The sequence below is a fragment of the Neoarius graeffei genome, chromosome 11 (genome assembly GCF_027579695.1).
Source record: "Neoarius graeffei isolate fNeoGra1 chromosome 11, fNeoGra1.pri, whole genome shotgun sequence".
NCBI lineage: Eukaryota > Metazoa > Chordata > Actinopteri > Siluriformes > Ariidae > Neoarius > Neoarius graeffei.
The window spans coordinates 5062257-5086070 of NC_083579.1; the positions used below are offsets into that span (position 1 = coordinate 5062257).

General features: G+C 41.5%; 1 protein-coding gene across 4 annotated transcripts in view; it reads right to left on the minus strand.

The window, feature by feature from the left end:
• Positions 1–15160: 15160 nt before the first annotated feature.
• The window catches only part of kif20ba (kinesin family member 20Ba), a 46683-nt gene continuing 38029 nt past the window's right edge, over positions 15161–23814 (minus strand). For 3 of the 4 annotated variants that reach the window (XM_060933302.1, XM_060933300.1, XM_060933301.1), the window contains exons 29-35: positions 23462–23578; positions 23104–23196; positions 22298–22516; positions 17501–17578; positions 16623–16749; positions 15645–15766; positions 15162–15556 (exon numbers count right to left, since the gene is read on the minus strand). In XM_060933302.1, coding sequence (XP_060789285.1) covers positions 15479–15556; positions 15645–15766; positions 16623–16749; positions 17501–17578; positions 22298–22516; positions 23104–23196; positions 23462–23578 — 834 coding nt within the window. In that variant the 3' untranslated portion in view covers positions 15162–15478. Of the gene's footprint in view, positions 15557–15644; positions 15767–16622; positions 16750–17500; positions 17579–22297; positions 22517–23103; positions 23197–23461; positions 23579–23814 lie in introns of all 4 variants that reach the window. The other variant, XM_060933299.1, reaches the window with a different exon arrangement.

Consider the following 23814-nt stretch of genomic DNA (forward strand, 5'->3'; position numbering starts at 1 on the left):
TACTGTTCCCACTCTAACAGCACGTCCCAAAGTGTTTTATTCATCTTACACCACAGTGGTTTATTAAAGAATGAGACAGCATCATTTTTATCCATTTATAGTTATATCTAATGTTGGGAAATGAATTAATTCATTACATTACAGGCGTTTACCAGACAATCTTATCCAGAGCGACATACAACATACCCAGAGCAGCCTGGGGAGCAGTTCGGGGTTGGGCGCCTTGCTCAAGCGCACTTCAGCCATTCCTGCTGGTCCAGGGAATCAAACTGGCAACCTTTTGGTCCCGAAGCTGCTTCTCTAACCTTTAGGTCATGGCTTCCCCTTGTCATCAGTTACATTATAGCAGCTATAAACAGTCATTCCCTCACCAGTCTCTCGTTATTCTCTCTCTGGAAGCTAATAAGACAAAAAACAAACAAACAAACAAAAAACGCAGCTTGTTACTTCACCCGGGACGGAGTCCACCAGCAGGTGAGGTATTGTTTTCGGTCGGGTTTCTTTGTTTCTTTTGTTAACGATGTTATTGGAAAACAGCTGGACCAATCTTCATGAAACTTTCAGGACAGATGGGCATTGGTCTCAAATAGAACTGCCAACATTTTGAGGTCAAGGTCACCAAAAAGGTCAAAATCGTTTTTGTTGTGGCTCCTGCCTCATATAGAGGCGCCAGCCACTACATCATCATGCTGTAAGAATGTAAGAGTGTCACAGTCGCACACTACGCATGTGCATACACATGTTCTGATTAAAATGGCTGGTGAGTGTATACAATTCGGTTCACCGTTCGAAATAAATGGACTAAAGAAATCGCTTTCAGACATGTTTATGCTTATTACAGAGGGAAAGTGCGCTCCACTGAGCTCTAGCACCGGGCCATTTCCGGGAAATAAGAGTTTGGGTCATGGCGACAGCGTGTGTATGTCAGCCTCGGTTCGGAGGTTTCAGTTTCGAAAGCTGTAAGAGGTAAGAGTAGAATAATATAAAGTTATAAACACACGGTATTTTTTCTCATCTCATCTCATTATCTGTAGCCACTTTATCCTGTTCTACAGGGTCGCAGGCAAGCTGGAGCCTATCCCAGCTGACTACGGGTGAAAGGCGGGGTTCACCCTGGACAAGTCGCCAGGTCATCACAGGGCTGACACATAGACACAGACAACCATTCACACTCACATTCACACCTACGGTCAATTTAGAGTCACCAGTTAACCTAACCTGCATGTCTTTGGACTGTGGGGGAAACCGGAGCACCCGGAGGAAACCCACGCGGACACGGGGAGAACATGCAAACTCCACACAGAAAGGCCCTCGCCAGCCACGCGGCTCGAACCCGGACCTTCTTGCTGTGAGGCGACAGCGCTAACCACTACACCACCCTGCTGCCCCTTGGTATATTTTACTTCTGTGATTTTTAAATTGTTCATTTTTGGATTTGGCTTCATTTTTGTGGCTACTGCCTCATAGGGTAAATATATATGCGATATTTACTGTATGGACACGGGATCAGAAAACTATTTTATTTATAAGCAGCAGCCACATTGAGCCATAGGGGACTAATTTTTTTCACGATATCTTCCTTCATATTCATCATAAGTGCGACCGGGTGAGGTTTGTTTTGCCTGGAAACACGTTGTATTTTGTTACCAAGAAACCGCAAAGAAGCGTAAACCAATCTGCCCTGAAGATATTGGAAAATTTTCAGGAAAAGTTGCAACTTTACATCTGACTGTTACAAAGCACTGACACTGGAGACTCCTTCCAGAAATGCTCCAAAAACATCTCCTTACCCTGGAGAAAACTTCACCGTATCATCTAGGATAATAAATCTGTTCTTTGTACTTTTGTCAGTTAAATAAAGGTTCACATGAATTAACAAATCACAAATTTTAGTTTTTATTGCATTTTGGAAAATATCCCAACTTTTCTGGAGACAGGATCTTATTGAATCTTATTATAACGCTTCATTTATACTTCACACACTTGCTATAAATCACACACATTTTTCTTATCTTCTTTTATCATTTGCTTTCTTCTTTATTTTCATCTTTCTTTCGGCTCAAGACGGATTTTAATTTTAATGTTGCAGTCTTTCACTCGGTTTCTTTCTGCCGTTAAATCTATCTCACTGTTGTGGATTCCTCGTGTTTCTTTCTGCATCTTTTTTAAAATAAATAACACGTTGTTCTTCCTTTCCTTCGGTCTTATCTGTCCTTTATCTCTCCTCTGTTCGTCCGTTTCTTCTCTTATTTACGTGTTGTTTTCTCTCTCACTCGGTTTACAACGATGCTGACGGCTCTTACGGCGCTGACAATTTTATTGATCTGTTAAATGTTCTGGCTTGAAAACAATAACAATAACGAGGACAAACGTCTGTGATGGAGAGATAAGGCATGCCACAGGAGGAAGAGGAGGAGAAAAACAAGACATCTCTTTAAAGTTTAAAGTCACTTTCAAACAGCTGTTCGAAGTTAACTTTTGGGTTTTTTGGATTAGCAGAAAGACGACACGCTGAACGAGACGGAATAATCCTCACCGCAGACTTCATGCTGTTTGGTTTTGCAATTTAAATTTAAATAAAGTTTATTTAAATAAAGAATATCCTCGTGATGTTTGAGTGCTCAAGGAAACCAGATGGTCATTGGATTAATTTAGAAAATGACTGTTGTGTTAATGAGGGATGTGAGCGAGAGTGTCAGTGACACAGGAAACATTTAGAGTTCAATCTCTGGAGAATTTGATCAATTTAAGATTTGTGTTGAACTTCAGAAAGCTCTTTTAATGATGATGATGATCATCTGATCTTCTAGAACTCTCAATCGTTTTCAGCTTAGCCAATGGAAATTGAAATCAGTATCAAAGCAGTTGAGTCTGAGCCACGCCCCTAAAGAGCTCAGCGTTAAATCATTTGCACTACATCATTTAGCTACGGGTTACACACAGGAGTGTGTGTGTGTGTGTGTGTGTTCTGTCACTAATGAACTCTACTCACGAGACAGCTCACAGAACATGGCCTCCCTGTGAAAATATAGATGGAAAAACTCGCTTTCATTACCATAAAATATCACCATGGCAACAAATTAAAACTAGTGATCAGTGATTGTTCATTATGCACAATAGTGATGAGTGATTGGTTTTTGGGAACAATAGTGGCATGGGTGATCAGTGGTTGGTTGTTATGAACAGTAATGATCCGTGATTAGTCTCTATGAACAACGGTATTCCGTAGTTGGTCGTTATAAAAATAGTGATTAGTGGTTATGAACAACAGCGGTCAGTGATTGGTCATTACGAACAATAATGATCAGAGATTAGTCACTATGAACAATAGTGACCAGTGATTGGTTGTTATGAACAATGATGATCAATGAGTAGTCTTTAAGAACAACGGTGATCAGTGATTGGTCGTTATAAAAATAGTGATCAGTTGTTGGTTGTTATGAACAACAATTATCAGTGATTAGTCATTATAAACAATATTGATCAGTGATTGGTCAGTATGAACAATAATGATTAGCTATTAGTCTTTATGAACAAGACTGAACAGTTAGCCTGGCAAGCCAGACTAAATGTGAATATTTAGTCTGGCCTCGATCCGTAGACATTTCCGAAGTGGGTAGGAGGAACAAACCGCTGTCTTTCAAACTGTCTCTGTGCGTATAGGCCAACGCTCTGACCAATCAGCGCAACAGTGACTGTGACGTAGTCAGAGCGACAGAAAGCAGTGGGGGAGGCCTTGAAATAAATAATTTTTCAAAATGCGTATTAATTAATAAACAGGTTCTAGATATTAAGAAGTTTGGAGATAATGACCACAAGTTTGGAGTCTGTACCACATACACATTTTTTCCAAGTGTTTTTCAAGGGTTTGCTTAAACTGTTTTTCAGAGTTTTTATTTAGTGGTGTTTGGGGAAATAATTTCCCTTAAATTTAAAATAACGGGAAAATAAGAAACTATCAAAAAGTAATGTTTCAAAGCTGTTTATTAATTCTTCGTACTGCACAAACTAGCCCCATCCTTTTGGCTACGAGCGGAGCCAGCTGGTAGATCAGACTTTTGCCATAGCCGGTCGGCAAAATAGCAAAAACGTCCTTCATGAAAAGGAATGAGCGGAGAGCCTCTTCCTGCTCGTTTCAACCAAAACTCCAAGTCTAATTCTTCTAAAACTGATTCCAAAGCGGAGTCAAACACGCGCTGTTCACTAGCCCGTAGCCATCTTCCCTGTTGCGCTTTCTCCAGCGTCGCGCAGCTTTGTCGTCACTCCTGCAAAAGCCCGCCCAAAGAATCCAAACAAAAACCTTGCATTGTGATTGGCGGGCACGATTTGATGCCCGGGGTGTTTTTGTTTATATGGTGCGAGGCTAGACCCACTCGCTAGGCAAAAAATATTTTTGGCCGCTAGGCGGGTGGGTCTAGTTTACTAGGCTAGTGAACAGTGATTAGTGGTTGTGAACAATAATGACCAGTGATTGGTCAATACGAACGATAATGAACAGTGATTAGTCAGTATGAACAATAATGATAAGTGATATGTTGTGAACATTAATGATCAGTGAATAGTTGTTGTGAACAGTAATGATAATTGATTAGTCAGCATGAACAACAATAATCAATGATTAGTCAGCATGAATAATGTTGATCAGTGATTAGTCAATACGAATGGTGTTGATCAGTGATTAGTTGTTATTCATAACGGTGGTAAGCGATTAGTTGTTGCGAGCATTAATTATCAGCGATTAGTTAACATGATTGACGGTGACCAGTGATTAGTTGATATGAACAATAGTGATAAATGATTAGTTGTTGTGAACAGTGATGGTCAGTGATTAGTTGTTGCGAACAATAGTGATCAGTCATTAGTCAGTATGAACAATAGTGCTCAGTGATTGGTCATTATGAGCACCACTGATAATTTATTGGTTTTTAGGAACAACAGTAATCACTGATTTCTCAAAGATCATTAGATCTGTTGCTAAAATCTTTTTAAAATGAAAAAGCGACAAAGTTCCAAACTTGGCTATATTTCTCAGACGGCTCGGCCCTTTTCCACTACAGACTCTGACTACAGGTTATGAAAAAATGTCGAACACGCCACACCTTATTTCTCTGTTTCTATGTATAACGTGTGTATTAATGGTGCATTGGAGCTCACGGTGTGATCACATGACTGCACTGAAAGTTCACAAAACTCGAAATGTTTTAAAGCTGATTGATAACCGATGGAATAAAATCAGTTCCTGCTTTTGCACTCAGACATTCAGACACTGGAGTCAGTCAGTTAGGTTTAAATTCTGTGTGTGTGTGTGTGTGTGTGTGTGTGTCTATTTTTTATTTTTATTTTTTTTTACAGAAAAACAAACCCTAATGATCAGAACAGAGGTTTACTGTGATGTTTGTGATCGGTCAAGCATGGTTTATATGACAAAACTATGAGCTTTAAACCCAAGGCAACAATAAAACTCAGCTGAGAAAGAAAAACATTAAACCACTAATGAAGGAAGAATAAAACAGGGGATTAAAACCTTATTCACAATAATGGAAAATGAAATGTGTGAGAATTATTACTGTCTGGAAATAAACGGTCGCAGGCATAAATGATAAACGTTTCACAGATGAAAGGTTTAAAGGCTGTGGAGAGAATCTGTCATTTCAATTATAACATTACACCAACACACACACACACACACACACACACACACACACACACACACACACACACACACACACTTTAATTGCTCAAAGGGCTAATGGGTGTTTGTGTTGATTCTCGGCCAAATCAGCTTTTTATAAATTGTAAAATCCAGATTACGTCTTTGCGGTGAGAGAATAAAACCTAAAAAAAAATTAATGAACGAATACAAAAGCATATTTTGACAGAATCAGACTGAGATGAACGTTCAGACATCAGCAGCATCTCGCGCATGCTTTCACAAAGCTCATTTCACCCTTACCCATAATCCTCCTCTTTCATTGTGTTCTTCAGCGGTAATAAACTATCAGCAACACCAATAAAGATGTCTACACATGCAATAAAGATGCTATTAATGTTCTTCTTCTCAATGATTAAATATAATACACTGTTACAGCTTGTTGATAGTTTCTCTCATTTGTTATATAGATACAACCCCAAATACATCCACCCCTGCGTTTCCGCCCTGCAACACATTCCAAAAAAAGTTGGGACGGGGGAAATATAAAGCGAGTAATGAGGTAAAACAATTAAATAATGATGTGATTTGAAACAGGTGACCGTAATCATGATTTGGGGGAAAAAAATCAGTCTCCAGGAAAGGCCTCGTCTTTGAGGAGTAAAGATGGGCCGAGGATCTCCAGTTTGTCAACAAATGTGTGAGAAAATTATTGAAATGTTTAAAACCAATGTTCCTTAAAGAAAGATAGGAAGGGATTTAGATATTTCACCCTCTACTGTGTATAATGTCATTAAACCATTCAAGGAATCTGGAGGAATTTCAGTGTGTAAAGGGCAAAGGGGGGCGGCACGGTGGTGTAGTGGTTAGTGCTGTCGCCTCACAGCAAGAAGGTCCTGGGTTCGAGCCCCGGGGCCGGCGAGGGCCTTTCTGTGTGGAGTTTGCATGTTCTCCCCGTGTCCGCGTGGGTTTCCTCCGGGTGCTCCGGTTTCCCCCACAGTCCAAAGACATGCAGGTTAGGTTAACTGGTGACTCTAAATTGAGCGTAGGTGTGAATGTGAGTGTGAATGGTTGTCTGTGTCTATGTGTCGGCCCTGTGATGACCTGGCGACTTGTCCAGGGTGTACCCCGCCTTTCGCCCGTAGTCAGCTGGGATAGGCTCCAGCTTGCCTGCGACCCTGTAGAAGGATAAAGCGGCTAGAGATAATGAGATGAGATGAGATGAGAAAGGGCAAAGGGCTCAAGCCTAATCTGAACCCCCGTGATCTCCGATCCCTCACTGCACCAAGAACCGTCATTCATCTACAGCTGATAGAACCACATGGGTTCGGGGTTACTTTGGCAAACCTTTATCAAGGTCACTAAGTGTCATTCTGTATCTCTTCCCATTCCGGATCTATAGGGTACCGTGACCAGACATCCTGGTTTGTAACAGCGAGAGCAAATTACTGTGACTTTAGTCACAGTCTCTGTCTGGTTCTTCTTCTTCTTCTTCTTCAAGACTTGGCCATTTTTGAGGTGGTTCCCATGGGCGAAACCTCATGAAATTTGGTACACACTTCAGTCCTGGCCAGTGCTACTCAGGGATCAAGCCTTGGACCCGGGTGTGTCTGCGGGACTCCATAGTGCCCCCATATGTCATTAAAACTTTTGCCCGGTATATAGTTTCACCTATCCGTGTCAGATTTGATAGGTGTGTGGTGTGGCCCAAAACAAACAAAACTGTAATATACATTGCATCAGCCATACTCAACAGGAAGTGAGTTAGTTTTGGTTTAGTGCATTTTGACACGTGTTACATTTTGACGTTCTCCTCCTAGGCAGTTTGTTGGATTCATGACAGATTTGGTATGCTGGAGGTGCTTGGGCCCTTCATCACTGCTTGTGGCTATGTGTATTTATACAACCCTGATTCCAAAAAAGTTGGGACAAAGTACAAATTGTAAATAAAAACGGAATGCAATGATGTGGAAGTTTCAAAATTCCATATTTTATTCAGAATAGAACATAGATGACATATCAAATGTTTAAACTGAGAAAACGTATCATTTAAAGAGAAAAATTAGGTGATTTTTAAATTTCATGACAACAACACATCTCAAAAAAGTTGGGACAAGGCCATGTTTACCACTGTGAGACATCCCCTTTTCTCTTTACAACAGTCTGTAAACGTCTGGGGACTGAGGAGACAAGTTGCTCAAGTTTAGGGATAGGAATGTTAACCCATTCTTGTCTAATGTAGGATTCTAGTTGCTCAACTGTCTTAGGTCTTTTTTGTCGTATCTTCCGTTTTATGATGCGCCAAATGTTTTCTATGGGTGAAAGATCTGGACTGCAGGCTGGCCAGTTCAGTACCCGGACCCTTCTTCTACGCAGCCGTGATGCTGTAATTGATGCAGTATGTGGTTTGGCATTGTCATGTTGGAAAATGCAAGGTCTTCCCTGAAAGAGACGTCGTCTGGATGGGAGCATATGTTGCTCTAGAACCTGGATATACCTTTCAGCACTGATGGTGTCTTTCCAGATGTGTAAGCTGCCCATGCCACACGCACTAATGCAACCCCATACCATCAGAGATGCAGGCTTCTGAACTGAGCGCTGATAACAACTCGGGTCGTCCTTCTCCTCTTTAGTCCGAATGACACGGCGTCCCTGATTTCCATAAAGAACTTCAAATTTTGATTCGTCTGACCACAGAACAGTTTTCCACTTTGCCACAGTCCATTTTAAATGAGCCTTGGCCCAGAGAAGACGTCTGCGCTTCTGGATCGTGTTTAGATACGGCTTCTTCTTTGAACTATAGAGTTTTAGCTGGCAACGGCGGATGGCACGGTGAATTGTGTTCACAGATAATGTTCTCTGGAAATATTCCTGAGTCCATTTTGTGATTTCCAATACAGAAGCATGCCTGTATGTGATGCAGTGCCGTCTAAGGGCCCGAAGATCACGGGCACCCAGTATGGTTTTCCGGCCTTGACCCTTATGCACAGAGATTCTTCCAGATTCTCTGAGTCTTTTGATGATATTATGCACTGTAGATGACGATATTTTCAAACTTTTTGCAATTTTACACTGTCGAACTCCTTTCTGATATTGCTCCACTATTTGTCGGTGCAGAATTAGGGGGATTGGTGATCCTCTTCCCATCTTTACTTCCGAGAGCCGCTGCCACTCCAAGATGCTCTTTTTATACCCAGTCATGTTAATGACCTATTGCCAATTGACCGAATGAGTTGCAATTTGGTCCTCCAGCTGTTCCTTTTTTGTACCTTTAACTTTTCCAGCCTCTTATTGCCCCGTCCCAACTTTTTTGAGATGTGTTGCTGTCATGAAATTTCAAATGAGCCAATATTTGGCATGAAATTTCAAAATGTCTCACTTTCGACATTTGATATGTTGTCTATGTTCTATTGTGAATACAATATCAGTTTTTGAGATTTGTAAATTATTGCATTCCGTTTTTATTTACAATTTGCACTTTGTCCCAACTTTTTTGGAATCGGAGTTGTACTAAAAAGTAAAATACAGGCCGTGTGCACAAGAGAAAAACTACAGACAACTTATCTATCCATCTACCCACCCATACCTCGGCATGTTTTTGTCTTCTTTCAGTTTAACACATGAAGCAGAAGCAACATCTTTCCTTTCTCCATCCCCTTCATCTCTCATTCCATCTCTCCATGTGTGCTCGATGATGAAGGGATGAAAGGATGTTTATCTGTCCTTTAGCTCGTCTGTGACTCGGCACTCAGAGAGGAGGTGTGATGAAAAGATGAAGGAAAAAAAGACAAGTGATCTGTTGGGATATTAATCATGTGACACAATCTGGCAGAAGTACATTGTGTCACCTTACAAATGAGTACACACACACACACACACACACACACAGGCTCTCCATTTCACACTGACAAGATTGAATGGAAATCTCACACAGCTCCTGATAGCTGTAATTATGACGTCAGTAAGTCACATGGTAACAAAAACCCGCAAACACACACACAGCTGGGCCTAGTTAGGTTTGTATACCTCTCTGTATGCAAGTTTTCTTTTTTATTTTCTTTGCTTTTCTCACAACAGCTGTCCTTCATCCTCCTTTCAGAACACACACACACAGATCTCGTGCCTCCATTTTGTCCTTGTCGCCCGACCCCACACTTCTGGCGCACTTTAGAGCTCGTGAGTCATCTCGCCTCACTTCCTGTTGTCCACTGTAACAATTACTTCTTCATTACTTTCATAATCTATCCATCTCTGATGTGTTTATCCTCCAAGCACTGAGCTTTAATCCAACATAATCAACTGCACCTCGTTTTTTTTTTTTAAGAGTCAGATCTCTCTTCATCTCTGTCCTGTTAATCTCGGCGCTGACATGAATGACGACTTGATTATTAACAAATTCTCAACAAACAGAATAAAAAATGTGCATCAGATAAACACTTTTATTGATGTCATAGACAAAAATGATGAACACAAACCTTAGGATACGGTCACACTACAGTTTGCGATGCAGTATCGATGAAACTGAGGCGTTTTGGTGGCGATGTGTATTTCGGACAGGCGAGCAAAAGTTGTGGTCACACAAAAGGCGAACACTTGGGCCTTTTCTTTTGAGGAGATCTACCTGGTGGTTTTCCTGCATGAGGGTTTTGTATGATCACCGATGCCTCGCTCAATAGATTTTAACAATGTGTGACATTGGCGCCCATAGACATATAAACATAGACACCGCATTCTGCGTAGAATCATACGTCATCCTCGCCGCCATATTGGATGTGCCAAAGTGGAGATTCTTCAACCGTCTCTGGTATAGCGTCTAGACAGTAGCCGAGAATAAAGATGCCTCATTCATGTGCTGCGTTTAACTGTACCAACAGGTTTACCATCCAAACGAGATCACATGGGATTACCTTTCACAGGTGAGACTGGAAAAATACTTTTCAATACTGTTCCTTCAGTCTTCAGTTTCCCAGCTCATCTCCACCGGGGGGGTGTAGAGTTATAAGCAGTGAGAATTAGAGAATACAGTGCCACACTATGGTTAGCGCTGTTGCCTCACAGCAAGAAGGTCCTGGGTTCGAGCCCCGGGGCCGGCGAGGGCCTTTCTGTGTGGAGTTTGCATGTTCTCCCCGTGTCCGCGTGGGTTTCCTCCGGGTGCTCCGGTTTCCCCCACAGTCCAAAGACATGCAGGTTAGGTCAACCGGTGACTCTAAATTGAGCGTAGGTGTGAATGTGAGTGTGAATGGTTGTCTGTGTCTATGTGTCAGCCCTGTGATGACCTGGTGACTTGTCCAGGGTGTACCCCGCCTTTCGCCCGTAGTCAGCTGGGATAGGCTCCAGCTCGCCTGCGACCCTGTAGAAGGATAAAGTGGCTAGAGATAATGAGATGAGATGAGTGCCACACTATGATGAACGTTTTTAACCTTTCTGAATGTGAAGGAATCCGTGATGTATTTTGTTTTGGTATGACGTTAGAACCTGGCCGAACTCAGTTTGGCGGTTATTCAGCTCACTTTATTCAACGAGAGTAGGTCTGTGTGGTGACTCAATAAATAAAACAGTACATTTTTATTTTCATTCACTATTTCCAGTTTTTCCACTATTTCCATCATTTATCATATTCAGTCTTGTAGGTTGGTTATTGTGGCCTCAGGTTTTGGTAGCTTGCTACGGTATGCTGACTGATTAGCTTACCTGAGCTATCTATCGCGGATCTGTCGCTAGTTTGCAGTGTACAGGGTATTTCGCACACTATTTATAACCATCACATTAAAAGTTATATATGTTGTTTTGATGCCTGTTTGTTTCCCAAATATATACGTGTGTGTCTTAATGGGTGAATAAAAGGCATCGAGTTAAATATTATTGCAGAAAGGGGCTTTATGAAGTTCAGTCCATTTACTTGCATTGGTTTACGGGGAAGATTTGCCACATCCAATATGGCGGACACTCTGACGTATCCCAGCAACGGGGCCACCAGCTCAATGCGGCATCTATGTTTATATGTCTATGTTGGCGCCAACCAATCAGCGACGATCACAAATGCGTCATCTGACCATCACTAAACATATGCTGAATATTCATGAACCCTTTGCCCAACCATCGCAAGTTGGCCTGGTGGTTAGCGTGTCCGCCTCTCAATCGAGAGTTCTACTTACGGTCGGGTCATACCAAAGACCATGATAAAAATGGTACCTACTACCGTCTGGCAAGGCACGCTGCAATACAGATGTCAGTAGGGAAGTCAAACTCTTGCGGTTACCAGAGGACCCGTCCCCTACTGTAACCTTAGCCATATAGGCGAGAGGCCAAGGGCTATGGAAACTGAGATCAGCGCTGCACCCATAGTACTGGGACAGGAGACTGCCTGGGAAGACCATATCCTGGTGTGGAAGGGACTTTGACTTGACCCAACCAATTATGAACCTCGGTGAAGGATCCCCAAATGCAAATGCACTTTTTAAATCTCAGTGAAGGTTAGATTATACCTTGTTGCTGTGTTGCCAAGGCTCCCATGAGCATCGGGAACATGAATTCAAGACAAATACATCTCAAGAGGCTCGGCAAAGGTTTCTCGAGCTTCAAAAACTATTCCCAAACCCATCTGCAAGTAGTTTGCTGACGAAAATATCCCCACCTAATTTCAATGCATGCATTGAAATTTTTTGCAATGTTTTTGGCCACTCGTGAGGTGGAGACACACCAAAAAAACAACTCGCGAAGCTTGACGAACATTCGCCGTAAATCATACGATTGGTGATATGGCGAATTTTTCGTCGCCAAGTATTCGCGAACCCATCGCGAGCTGGAGCGTGACCAGGGCCTTAAATGAAACTGCAGCGTTGTTTTGTAATAATGATTAGGAGAAAAATAGTTTGAATTTAAACACCTTACCTTTTACAGTTTCCTTATCATCTGCAGTGTTTTACATTGTGTTATAGTGAAGGCCACCTAAATCGAGACCAAGTCATGATCAAGGCCAGAGAGTATCGAGATTGAGACAAGACCAAGACTTTGAGATCAAATCAAGACCAAGACAGGGTGAGACCGAGTCAAGACCAGGACCAGACTAGTGTGTGTGTAAAAAGGGTGGGGGAGGGGTGACAGCCGTTAACAGGAAGTAAATTTTTGAAATCGCAATGTCACATTATTGGTCGGATTTGAAGCAGGAAGTTTTACATTCAATCACAGCAAATAAATCAGACAATTTAGTGAACTCCCCCCCCACAGTCGTGGTCTTGACCAGTCTTGAAATAAAATCCTGAGTCCTCTTTGTCCAAGACTGAGACAAGACCGAGTAAAAATGCGTTTGATTCCAAGACCTTCAAAAAGTGGTCTTGACCCTGGTCTTATTCCACATTCACTGGATATGAGCAAACACGCACTCTGATTGGCTACTCTACTACTAAGATATCAGCTCATATTACTGGGTTTCAGTCATGTGACTTTTCTTAGCGGTTTTACCGGAAGTGAAATAGCTGGTGGTCTAAACGGCTGCCGTAGTGCAAACAACTAGCAATATCAGAGTACGCTCGTAATCTAGATGCCACTGCTGACTTTAGATCTATTCAGAAGATTGCTATGTGCAATGGAATCGACCCCGACAGTCTGGGAAAGAAGGATTTGTCATACGATCTCGAAAACTACCCTTCAGTCGAGTTCCCCGACATCTCGAACTATCTGGTGTTGCAGACGTCCTTCTACACCGCAAAACAGATGAAAGCGTGAAAGAGTACGGAGGCTTACAACTTTTTTGTATGTGGCTGGGTAAAGGACCTCGGGATCAAGTCGCTGCCCAATGAATCCTGTATTGTTTTTGCCCGTGTAAGGATGTTTTTTTTTAAAGCTTTTCGTTCACGTCTTTACAACGAAGCGCTGCAAGTTGAAGTGTAAACAAACAACAGTTGGCTTGATTCTCACTTGCGTTGGCTCTTATCTCTCAGCTAAATCATTCACAAAGATAATCAGAAACCCCTTTAAAGACCTGGATCTGAGTTAAACAAGACGGAGAAGTGATCACGGCGCATTGTAACTGTACGGCTGGGGAAGAATTTTGTCGCGACCTTCATGCATATGGACTTTGTGAGGCGTGAGGAGTAAACAAAGAAACAGCTGGGGACTTTAGTGCTTCATGACTAAAAAAAAGTCCCGTAAAATAACGACACATAGCAAGAAAAGTCCTTGGAAAACACTAAGGACAGAGCTGAGAGGGAAATACAAACCTTTCACCAAGTGAAACTCGAGCATGCTTCGACTCGGCTCCCTTCGATTTCAGTCAGAGGTTCAAAAGCCACCTTTCTCCACGTCTTTTTGTGAAATCCTGTGTTCGTTCACCCTTTTTTATTAGTTCACGGGGAACCCTGAAGAAACTTTTATCAGTTTCACGGTTTGAACGATTTGAACAACCTAAAACAACGCAAGCGTGAGGCATTTTTCATGCGAGCAATGCACCTTCTCCGTACAAACACTTTGTCGACTGAGCTTTGGTAGACCACCAGCTAAAGTTCTGAATAACTAATGAGGTGGATGTGACGTCACGTGAAACCCGGCAATACCGTGAGCAGAGAAAAATAAAATGGCGGAGCGTGTTGCTGAACCAACAGAGGACGAAATAAAAACTCTACTCGAAAACAAAACCTCAAAAAAAAACCAACAAAATATGGAAAGTATTTCATGAGAAGAACGTATCGTTTTTTATTTTTCAAGAATTATTATTATTATTATCATCGCATTTTTCACAAATTGCTCCTGTCATTTCGCCAGTTTGTTTACGTTCTAAGCGGAAATGATTTTGTCGGATCTTTTATATAAAGATTTTATTTATCGAATTTGCAAAAAAAAAAAAATGCTCTGTTTCTCAAAATCCAGTGAATGTGGATAGAATAAAACAGTTATTCCACTCAATCTCGTTGTACATGGATTATAGAAAACTCGGTGCTACGCACCTCATCGGCTGTCAGCTCATGTACGACTTGATTTTGTGGAATAACCATTAAACATTACAAAAAGGAACCGTGCTGGACAAACAGCCAACACATTTAATACGTTTAAGTTAAATTATCGGACAATTTCATTATTGTTATTGATGAAGTGTATATCGATGATGCATATCGCTATCGTTTTATCGCCCAGGCCGACATTTATAGCTACATTTAACGTTCAGTGAAATATTATCACTTACGTTACAGCAGCTCTAAATGGTTGTTCTCTCACCAGTGTGTCTTTATTCTCTCTAGAACTTAAACTACAAAGCGCAGAAACTGTAAAGGAGTGTAAACTCATCTGTCCTGAAGACGTCGGAAAGCGTACAGCTTCGCCTCGGAGTGTAACATCGCCCCGACACTGGAGACGATTATACACTCCGTTTATGTGAAGCTTCCGATGTACAAGTCCATGTGAAGGAGCTCTTTACTGTAAATATTTGATTCGCAGCTGCAGGATAAAAAATTTTTAAAACCCGAATCGACACCTTCTCAACCAATCAGAATCCAGAGTCAGGTTTGTGGAATTTACATTTATTTAACCAGATAGACTGAATAAACACCGTCCTAATTATTCATTAGTGTTATAGTGAATAATCTAAAATAGAACAAAAAATAAACTCTTATTAAAGTCAGTCTGCTATTACACTGTAAAATATACTACAGTATAAAACAAAAACGTAATGAAAGATTTTTTTTAAAAAAGGTGTGAACTAAAAACAGGAAGTAAAAGTGCTGGTGAGAGGAGAGGACGACAGAGGACACAGGGACACTGTGCGAGGACGGATGGAAGGAAAACAGCTGTAGTGATGATGATGATGATGACATCGTTGTCGTGGTGATGAAGCTTCTACTTGGGAGTTTTGTTGCGAAGCCGTTTCTTGATGTTCGTCTGATCGTCTCTCTCCTCTGCGTCTCGGCTGATGATCTGTAGTTAAGTGTTCAGTGCATTTCAGTGTAATTTAATTTCACGTGCACTGAGGGAACACCACGTGTGTGTGTGTGTGTGTGTGTACCTGATTAGCGGAGATGTTCATGGGGGACGAGATGTTGATCTTTTGTTTGGAGCGTTTCAGACTCAGAGACGAGCCGCCTTCATCCGGAGACCTTCCACTCATCAATCCCATAATTCTCTTAGCTACAGAGAGAGAGAGAGAAAGAGAGGCAGACAGAGTGAGAGAGAGAAAGAGAGGCAGACAGAGTGAGAGAGAGAAAGACAGACAGACATACAGGCAGGCAGACAGACAGAAAGAGAGGTAGAGCAAGTGACAGACAGACAGAAAAAGGGAGAGACAGAGACAAAGACAGGCAGAGAGAAACAGAGAGAGACATACAGAAAGAGATTTTCAAAGACAGGCAGAGAGAGAGGAAAAAATAGAGATTGAGAGACAGAAAATCAGACAGAGAAAGAGAGAGCGCGCGAGAGAGAGAGAGACAGTGAGAGAGAGATGTGTGATATATCAAGTTAATGAAGTCAATGCCCTGCACTCACTCACTCTCTGTGTCTCTCTCTCTCACTGCGTCTCTGTCTCTCTCTCACTGTGTCTGTGTCTCTCTCTCCCTGTCTCTCTCTCACTCTCTCTCACTGTCTGTCTCTCTCTCTCTCTCTCACTGTCTGTGTCTGTCTCTCTCTCACTGTGTCTCTGTCTCTCTCACTGTGTCTCTGTCTCTCTCACTGTCGGTGTCTGTCTCTCTCTCCCTGTCGGTCTCTCTCTGTCTCTCACACTCTCTCTCACTGTCTGTGTCTCTCTCTCTCACTGTCTGTCTCTCTCTCTCACTGTCTGTGTCTCTCTCTCTCACTGTCTGTGTCTCTCTCTCTCACTGTCTGTGTCTCTCTCTCTCTCACTGTCTGTCTCTCACTGTCTGTCTGTCTCTCTCTCTCTCACTGTCTGTCTGTCTCTCTCTCTCGCTCACTGTCTGTCTGTCTCTCTCTCTCGCTCACTGTCTGTCTGTCTCTCTCTCACTGTCTGTGTCATTTTCTCTCTCTGTCTCACCTTTACTGCTCAGGAACGTCGGGGAGCTGTTCAGGAAATCTCCAATCTTCTGCAACTTTCCCTCCTTTTTCCCTCGAAGACTCGACTGGGAATCATGGGAACTTTTCCCAAACAGCACAGGAGACGTCTGAGTGGGAGTAAAATAAAATAACAAAATCACACAGGTGAAACCTGGAGCACTGCACTCTCGCAGGGTTCTCTGGATCATGAAGGCTTCTTTGCTTAAAAAAAAAAAAAGAAAAAAAAAAGATTCAAAAGTTGTTGCAGCGTTCTCTATAGAACCTTTAAAGGTCCCCTGAGGGTCTAATTGTTATGATCAGATTTTATCAGTGTTTTGTGCACTTTTACTTTTTCTCTCTTCCATTTTACTGTTTCTGCGGTACACAAAGAGACGACATTTAAACTCTAATCTTTAGAAACCTTTTAAAAAGGATTTCACTTGAAGAAATAAAAATATATTTGGATACAAAATAATACAAATTTAATCAGGAATGCATTTGAACGTTAAAAATAATGTAGAAATAATTTCAGATTTAAAAATGCATCTCTCTCACATCTCCGTCTTTACGGGACGTTCTTCAAGTACACATCTAGTTTGTTTTTATTACAATAATGAAATTTTTTTTAAATTAATGCCAAAATGTATTTATGATTTGAATGTTGAAGTATAAAAAGTTACAACAAATATTTTGAAACCTCTCAGGTAGCATAGTTTCATTTAGTTTGATAGTACTTTCGTTTATTATTATTCTAGTCCATTTTTCCTTCAGAGATGTTGCTCGGATTGATTGTTTTTCTGAGCGTGTAAATTGATTTTATGTTGATTCTAACTTTGCTCTCTGTATTTTTATTTGTATTAAGTGGAACGTTTTTCTCACCTCCTCCTCTTGGTGCGCAGGGAGACTGGGAGCTTTCTTACACCTCATATTCCTCCTGTTCTCACTCTCCACGCCGTCCTGAGAGAGAGAGAGAGAGAGAGAGAGAGAGAAGTATGTGTGTGTAAATATACAACCCCAATTCCAAAAAAGTTGGGACAAAGTACAAATTGTAAATAAAAACAGAATGCAATGATGTGGAAGTTTCAAAATTCCATATTTTATTCAGAATAGAACATAGATGAGATATCAAATGTTTAAACTGAGGAAATGTATCATTTAAAGAGAAAAATTAGGTGATTTTAAATTTCATGACAACAACACATCTCAAAAAAGATGGGACAAGGCCATGTTTCCCACTGTGAGACATCCCCTTTTCTCTTTACAACAGTCTGTAAACGTCTGGGGACTGAGGAGACAAGTTGCTCAAGTTTAGGGATAGGAATGTTAACCCATTCTTGTCTAATGTAGGATTCTAGTTGCTCAACTGTCTTAGGTCTTTTTTGTCGTATCTTCCGTTTTATGATGCGCCAAATGTTTTCTATGGGTGAAAGATCTGGACTGCAGGCTGGCCAGTTCAGTACCCGGACCCTTCTTCTACGCAGCCATGATGCTGTAATTGATGCAGTATGTGGTTTGGCATTGTCATGTTGGAAAATGCAAGGTCTTCCCTGAAAGAAATGCCGTCTGGATGGGAGCATATGTTGCTCTAGAACCTGGATATACCTTTCAGCATTGATGGTGTCTTTCCAGATGTGTAAGCTGCCCATGCCACACGCACTAATGCAACCCCATACCATCAGAGATGCAGGCTTCTGAACTGAGCACTGATAACAACTTGGGTCGTCCTTCTCCTCTTTAGTCCGAATGACACGGCGTCCCTGATTTCCATAAAGAACTTCAAATTTTGATTCGTCTGACCACAGAACAGTTTTCCACTTTGCCACAGTCCATTTTAAACGAGCCTTGGCCCAGAGAAGATGTCTGCGCTTCTGGATCATGTTTAGATACGACTTCTTCTTTGAACTATAGAGTTTTAGCTGGCAACGGCGGATGGCACGGTGAATTGTGTTCACAGATAATGTTCTCTGGAAATATTCCTGAGCCCATTTTGTGATTTCCAATACAGAAGCATGCCTGTATGTGATGCAGTGCCGTCTAAGGGCCCGAAGATCACGGGCACCCAGTATGGTTTTCCGGCCTTGACCCTTACGCACAGAGATTCTTCCAGATTCTCTGAATCTTTTGATGATATTATGCACTGTAGATGATGATCTGTTCAAACTCTTTGCAATTTTACACTGTCGAACTCCTTTCTGATATCGCTCCACTATTTGTCGGCGCAGAATTAGGGGGATTGGTGATCCTCTTCCCATCTTTACTTCTGAGAGCCGCTGCCACTCCAAGATGCTCTTTTTATACCCAGTCATGTTAATGACCTATTGCCAATTGACCTAATGAGTTGCAATTTGGTCCTCCAGCTGTTCCTTTTTTGTACCTTTAACTTTTCCAGCCTCTTATTGCCCCTGTCCCAACTTTTTTGAGATGTGTTGCTGTCATGAAATTTCAAATGAGCCAATATTTGGCATGAAATTTCAAAATGTCTCACTTTCGACATTTGATATGTTGTCTATGTTCTATTGTAAATACAATATCAGTTTTTGAGATTTGTAAATTATTGCATTCTGTTTTTATTTACAATTTGTACTTTGTCCCAACTTTTTTGGAATCAGGGTTGTACACACAGTCATGGGAAATAGAAAGTACACCCTCCTTGTAAAGAAGAGTCGACTAAAAGTTCTCTAAAACGATGCAAGAAACTGAAACTCCATCAGAAACATCCACTTCAAGTGATTGTTGCTGAAAGTGGTTCTCCATGTTACTGAATTAAAGTTTACTTATTTCTCTGCACCTGGTTTCTGTAGGTTGGTTTACATTTTGGGAAAAAAAAAAGGCTAACTATTGTGTTTTTGTTGTCACCGGAGATTATTTGTTTATTTACAGAAGTTGATGAAGTCCACACAATTGTTATTTAGGCCGTGATGAATAAAAACGGAATTGATGGAGGGTGCATTTTCTTTTTCCCATAACTGTACATGTGTGAAGTTTTGGTAGTGTATTAATGATGAATGACAGAATGAATGATGGAGAGATTTATGTTGATTTTTTGTTTAATCATAAATATAGTTGAGCTGAAAAGAAAAAAGGCTTTCACGATTTCAAAGTCAACCCCACCATCCATCCATCCAGACCTCTATCCATTGTTTAAACCATCCACCCATCCAACTTCAGACCCTCTGATCATCCTTCAAACCCTTCACCCACACAACAAACTCTCCATTCATCTCCAAAACACTTTATCCACCCACCAAACCCTCCATCCATCTCCAAAACACTTCATTCACCCATCAAACCAGTCAACACTTCATCCACCCATCAAACCAGTCAATTCATCTACCGAACACTTCATCCATCCGTCAAACCCTCCATCCATCTCCAAACCACTCCATCCACCTCCAAAACACTCCATCCACCCATTAAACCCTCCGTCCATCTCCGAAACACTCCATCCACCCATCAAACCAGTCAATCCATCTACCAAACACTTCATCCACCCATCAAAACCTCCATCCATCTCCAAAACACTTCATCCACCCATCAAACCCCTCCATCCATCCACAAAACACTTCATCCACCCTTCAAACATACAACAAACTCTCCATCCACCCTTCAGACCATCTGATCATCCTTCAAACCCTTCACCCACCCAACAATCTCTCCATTCATCAAACCCCTCCATCCATCTACTGAACACTTCGTCCATCTCCAGTATCAAACCCACCATCCATCCACCAACGTATGAAACCCTCTATCCATCCAACAAACTCTCCATCAAACCCTCTACCTACTGATTAAAGTCTCCGTTCTGACATCCTGAGATCCCTCCAGCCCTCAAACCTTCTTGAAAACCATCCATCCAAATTGCTTCACAATAAATATGGAAAAAAAAAACTCCAAACAAACTGAATTTTGTTTAAAGATGACATTAATCGCACAGCAGAATTTTTCGACCCGACATTAAATTAAAACCCAACACGAATTTTTTTTCCAAACGGAAGTTAATTTCAATTTATAAAAACATCATGCGTGTTTGTAATGTGAAAATAAACTTGATCAAACCAAACCCAAATCAGATTCTCCTACTAATCACAGATTAAAAAGATATAAAATTACCTCGGATTTAAAAAAAAAAAGCCGATGATGAGTGAGTGATGAATTCTGGGACGGAGGAGTAATCTCTCCCGAGTGCTCAGCAGTTTGCAGATTATTTTTATTTGTGTATTCTAGCCAACTTAGCGTTGGTGTCGGTTCAGATCCATTAGAGTCACATGAACTGTTTTCAACTGTGTATCACGAGTCATGTTTAAATTCGACTGAATGCAGTTTGTATAGATGGACGCGCTGAACACAGGGCTGGAACAGGTCTTCTTTTGCCTCTAGGGGGCGCTGCAACACACCGTAATGTGTCGATTTGCTAAAATTCAGATAGCTTTGGATGAATTTATTTTTTTGTTAACTAGCTAGAGTTGACGAAAAACAAAAGCGCTGTTTGTATTTAAGTTGAGAAGGAAAGACGTGGAGGTTAAATTACATTTAATTGGAACAAATTTAGCAATATTGTGATAAATGATCATTTTACGAAAACCAGCTAAGCTGAATAATAATAATAATAATAAATAGGGTAGAATTTACTATTATTATTATTATTATTACTGTGTCGGAGGTTTTTGTGTAGGATCCTGAAAGCTGCTGTACACTTCAGGATAAATCGCTCCAGGAGATGTTTAAAAGCCGATCGGATACCTGAGGAGCTGTACTGGGTCTCGCTTTGCTCTTTCTGTTGCTCCATCGCTTCTTAAAGAACACAAAGCAAACACACGCGCACACACTGAATCATCTTCTTAGTTGCTGAGGCGAGCACATTGTGGAGGAGGTGAAATAACTCGCCATATATTCAGTAAACGCCTGCGACTCCCACAACAAGAATCAGCACGGACACACTGAAGGGCCTAAAGGACCTGAGTGTGTGTGTGTGTGTGTGTGTGGTGTAAGAGTCAATACACTGATCATACTAATAACATGCACCATGTTATCCATCGCTGGGGCACTGTTATCATGATACAATCAACTTTCTACAATACTGACACCACCAAGAACGAAATATGCAAATGAGCCCTTTTAGCCCCTCCCTAAATCATTTATCATGCACTTAATTTGATTCTGATAAACAGATATGCAAATGATCTCAGCAATCCCTCCATTTGTGCGTAATATGTATGCAATATGCAAATGACCAATTATCTGAAACACGTTAGCGTCCTATAATCCTCCTCATCGATATGCAAATGAGCATTCCATTGAATAAAGCCCTCAGATCCAATATGCAAATGTGCACAAGAGCCGTATAAACACCAGTGTTATCGTGCGTGCTGACATGATTCTTATTAAAATGCAAAGATGCAATATGCAAATGAGTTTTCAAACCAATACATCATCTGTGCTGTAAGAATTCTGACCGATATGCAAAATATACAGATGCAAATGAGCTGAATAAATAACCACATGTTTATTATATAACTGAGAACAGCTTCATGAGCTGTGTGTGTGTGTGTGTGTGTGAGAGAGAGAGAGAGAGAGCGCATGTCCTAACCATCTTCACCTTGCTGCTGTTCCTCTGTGCTGAGTGTGTGTGTGTGTGTGTGTGTGTGTGTGTGTGTGTGTGCGCGTGCATATCTTCACCCTCTCCATCTCGCTGCTCTTCCTCTTGCGTGTGTTGTGTGTGTGTGAGACGTTGACCGTGATCTCTCCAGTGTCTCCGGGGCGTTTCAGTAGGAAGCGTTCGGGATGAAGGGAACTGAATGAGATCTCCAGCTCAGGCCGCGGGAACCGAGAACACCGTCCCGTTTCTGTGGAGATGACCGACGAGTCCAACACGGACGGACCGCTGGTGCAAGAACCCTGAGGAAGAACATCATCATCATCATCCAAACCTATACAATGTGTTTTACTTTCCCATAAAGCTTTAATGTTACAAATTCCATTAACACATCGTGTTCCGGTTTCCCCCACAGTCCAAAGACATGCAGGTTAGGTTAACTGGTGACTCTAAATTGAGCGTAGGTGTGAATGTGAGTGTGAATGGTTGTCTGTGTCTATGTGTCAGCCCTGTGATGACCTGGCGACTTGTCCAGGGTGTACCCCGCCTTTCGCCCGTAGTCAGCTGGGATAGGCTCCAGCTCACCTGCGACCCTGTAGAACAGGATAAAGCGGCTAGAGATAATGAGATGAGACGAGATGAGACATCACCACCATCGTTGCTCCTCGGTCTCTGTGGTTACCGTTGCCAACAAACCATCAATCCCAGCATGTCAACTTTCAACAAGGGTGGGAAATTTTATCTCTTCGAATACAATTCCATCTTAAAATACATCTCCAGGGTGCATTTAAAGCCTCCAGCCACGACATCACAACATTTCTATGAGCTATGAGTGAAAATGAATATGCAAATTTATGCAAATCCATAAAACTCCCTTGTAAAGTTTTACCTGGCTGGTGATGGATGCTCGAGTTGGGCCTGTGTGTTTCAGAGTGCTGCAGTCCACCCGCCGCTCAGACACACACTCCTCCACCAACACAGTCTAACACACACACACATCAATCAGAAACTCTAACAACCCTAATGAGTGAGCAAACACCAATTATCATACTAAGATGAAGCTACTAATCCTCTTTTAATAATTTAGTTTTAAACTGGTGCTTTAATGAGCAATAAAAGATGCTGACCAACGGGGTGTTACGGTGGGTGATGTAATAACAGGCAGTGTGCATGGTATACTTCATGTTTAGAAAGTGTAAACACTTGTCAGTGCTGTGTAGGGTCACAGAAGTGTGTGTGTGTGAGACCTGTGTAGACGACTCTGTAGTGGTGTGTGTGTGTGTTGTCTCTCTGAGCTGCTCTTTCAGTCGTTTAAGCTCCGCCTCCTTCTCCATCAGCTGCTCCATCACTCTATTGTCACACACCTGAAACATCATCAATATACAGTGAAGGGGTGTGGCTTATGAAAGAGGTGTGTCCATCAGGCCCAGTAAAGGGGTGTGGCCTTGGACTCTTCCAAGCACAAACACACAAACTGAATCACAACTTTTTAAAGTTCTAAACTTTCATTTTTATCTCTTTAAATGTATCTACAAAAGACAAAAAATTATTTTTCCTCCACGTATTATAATATCTTAAACCTTTACAGTTTAAAACAACA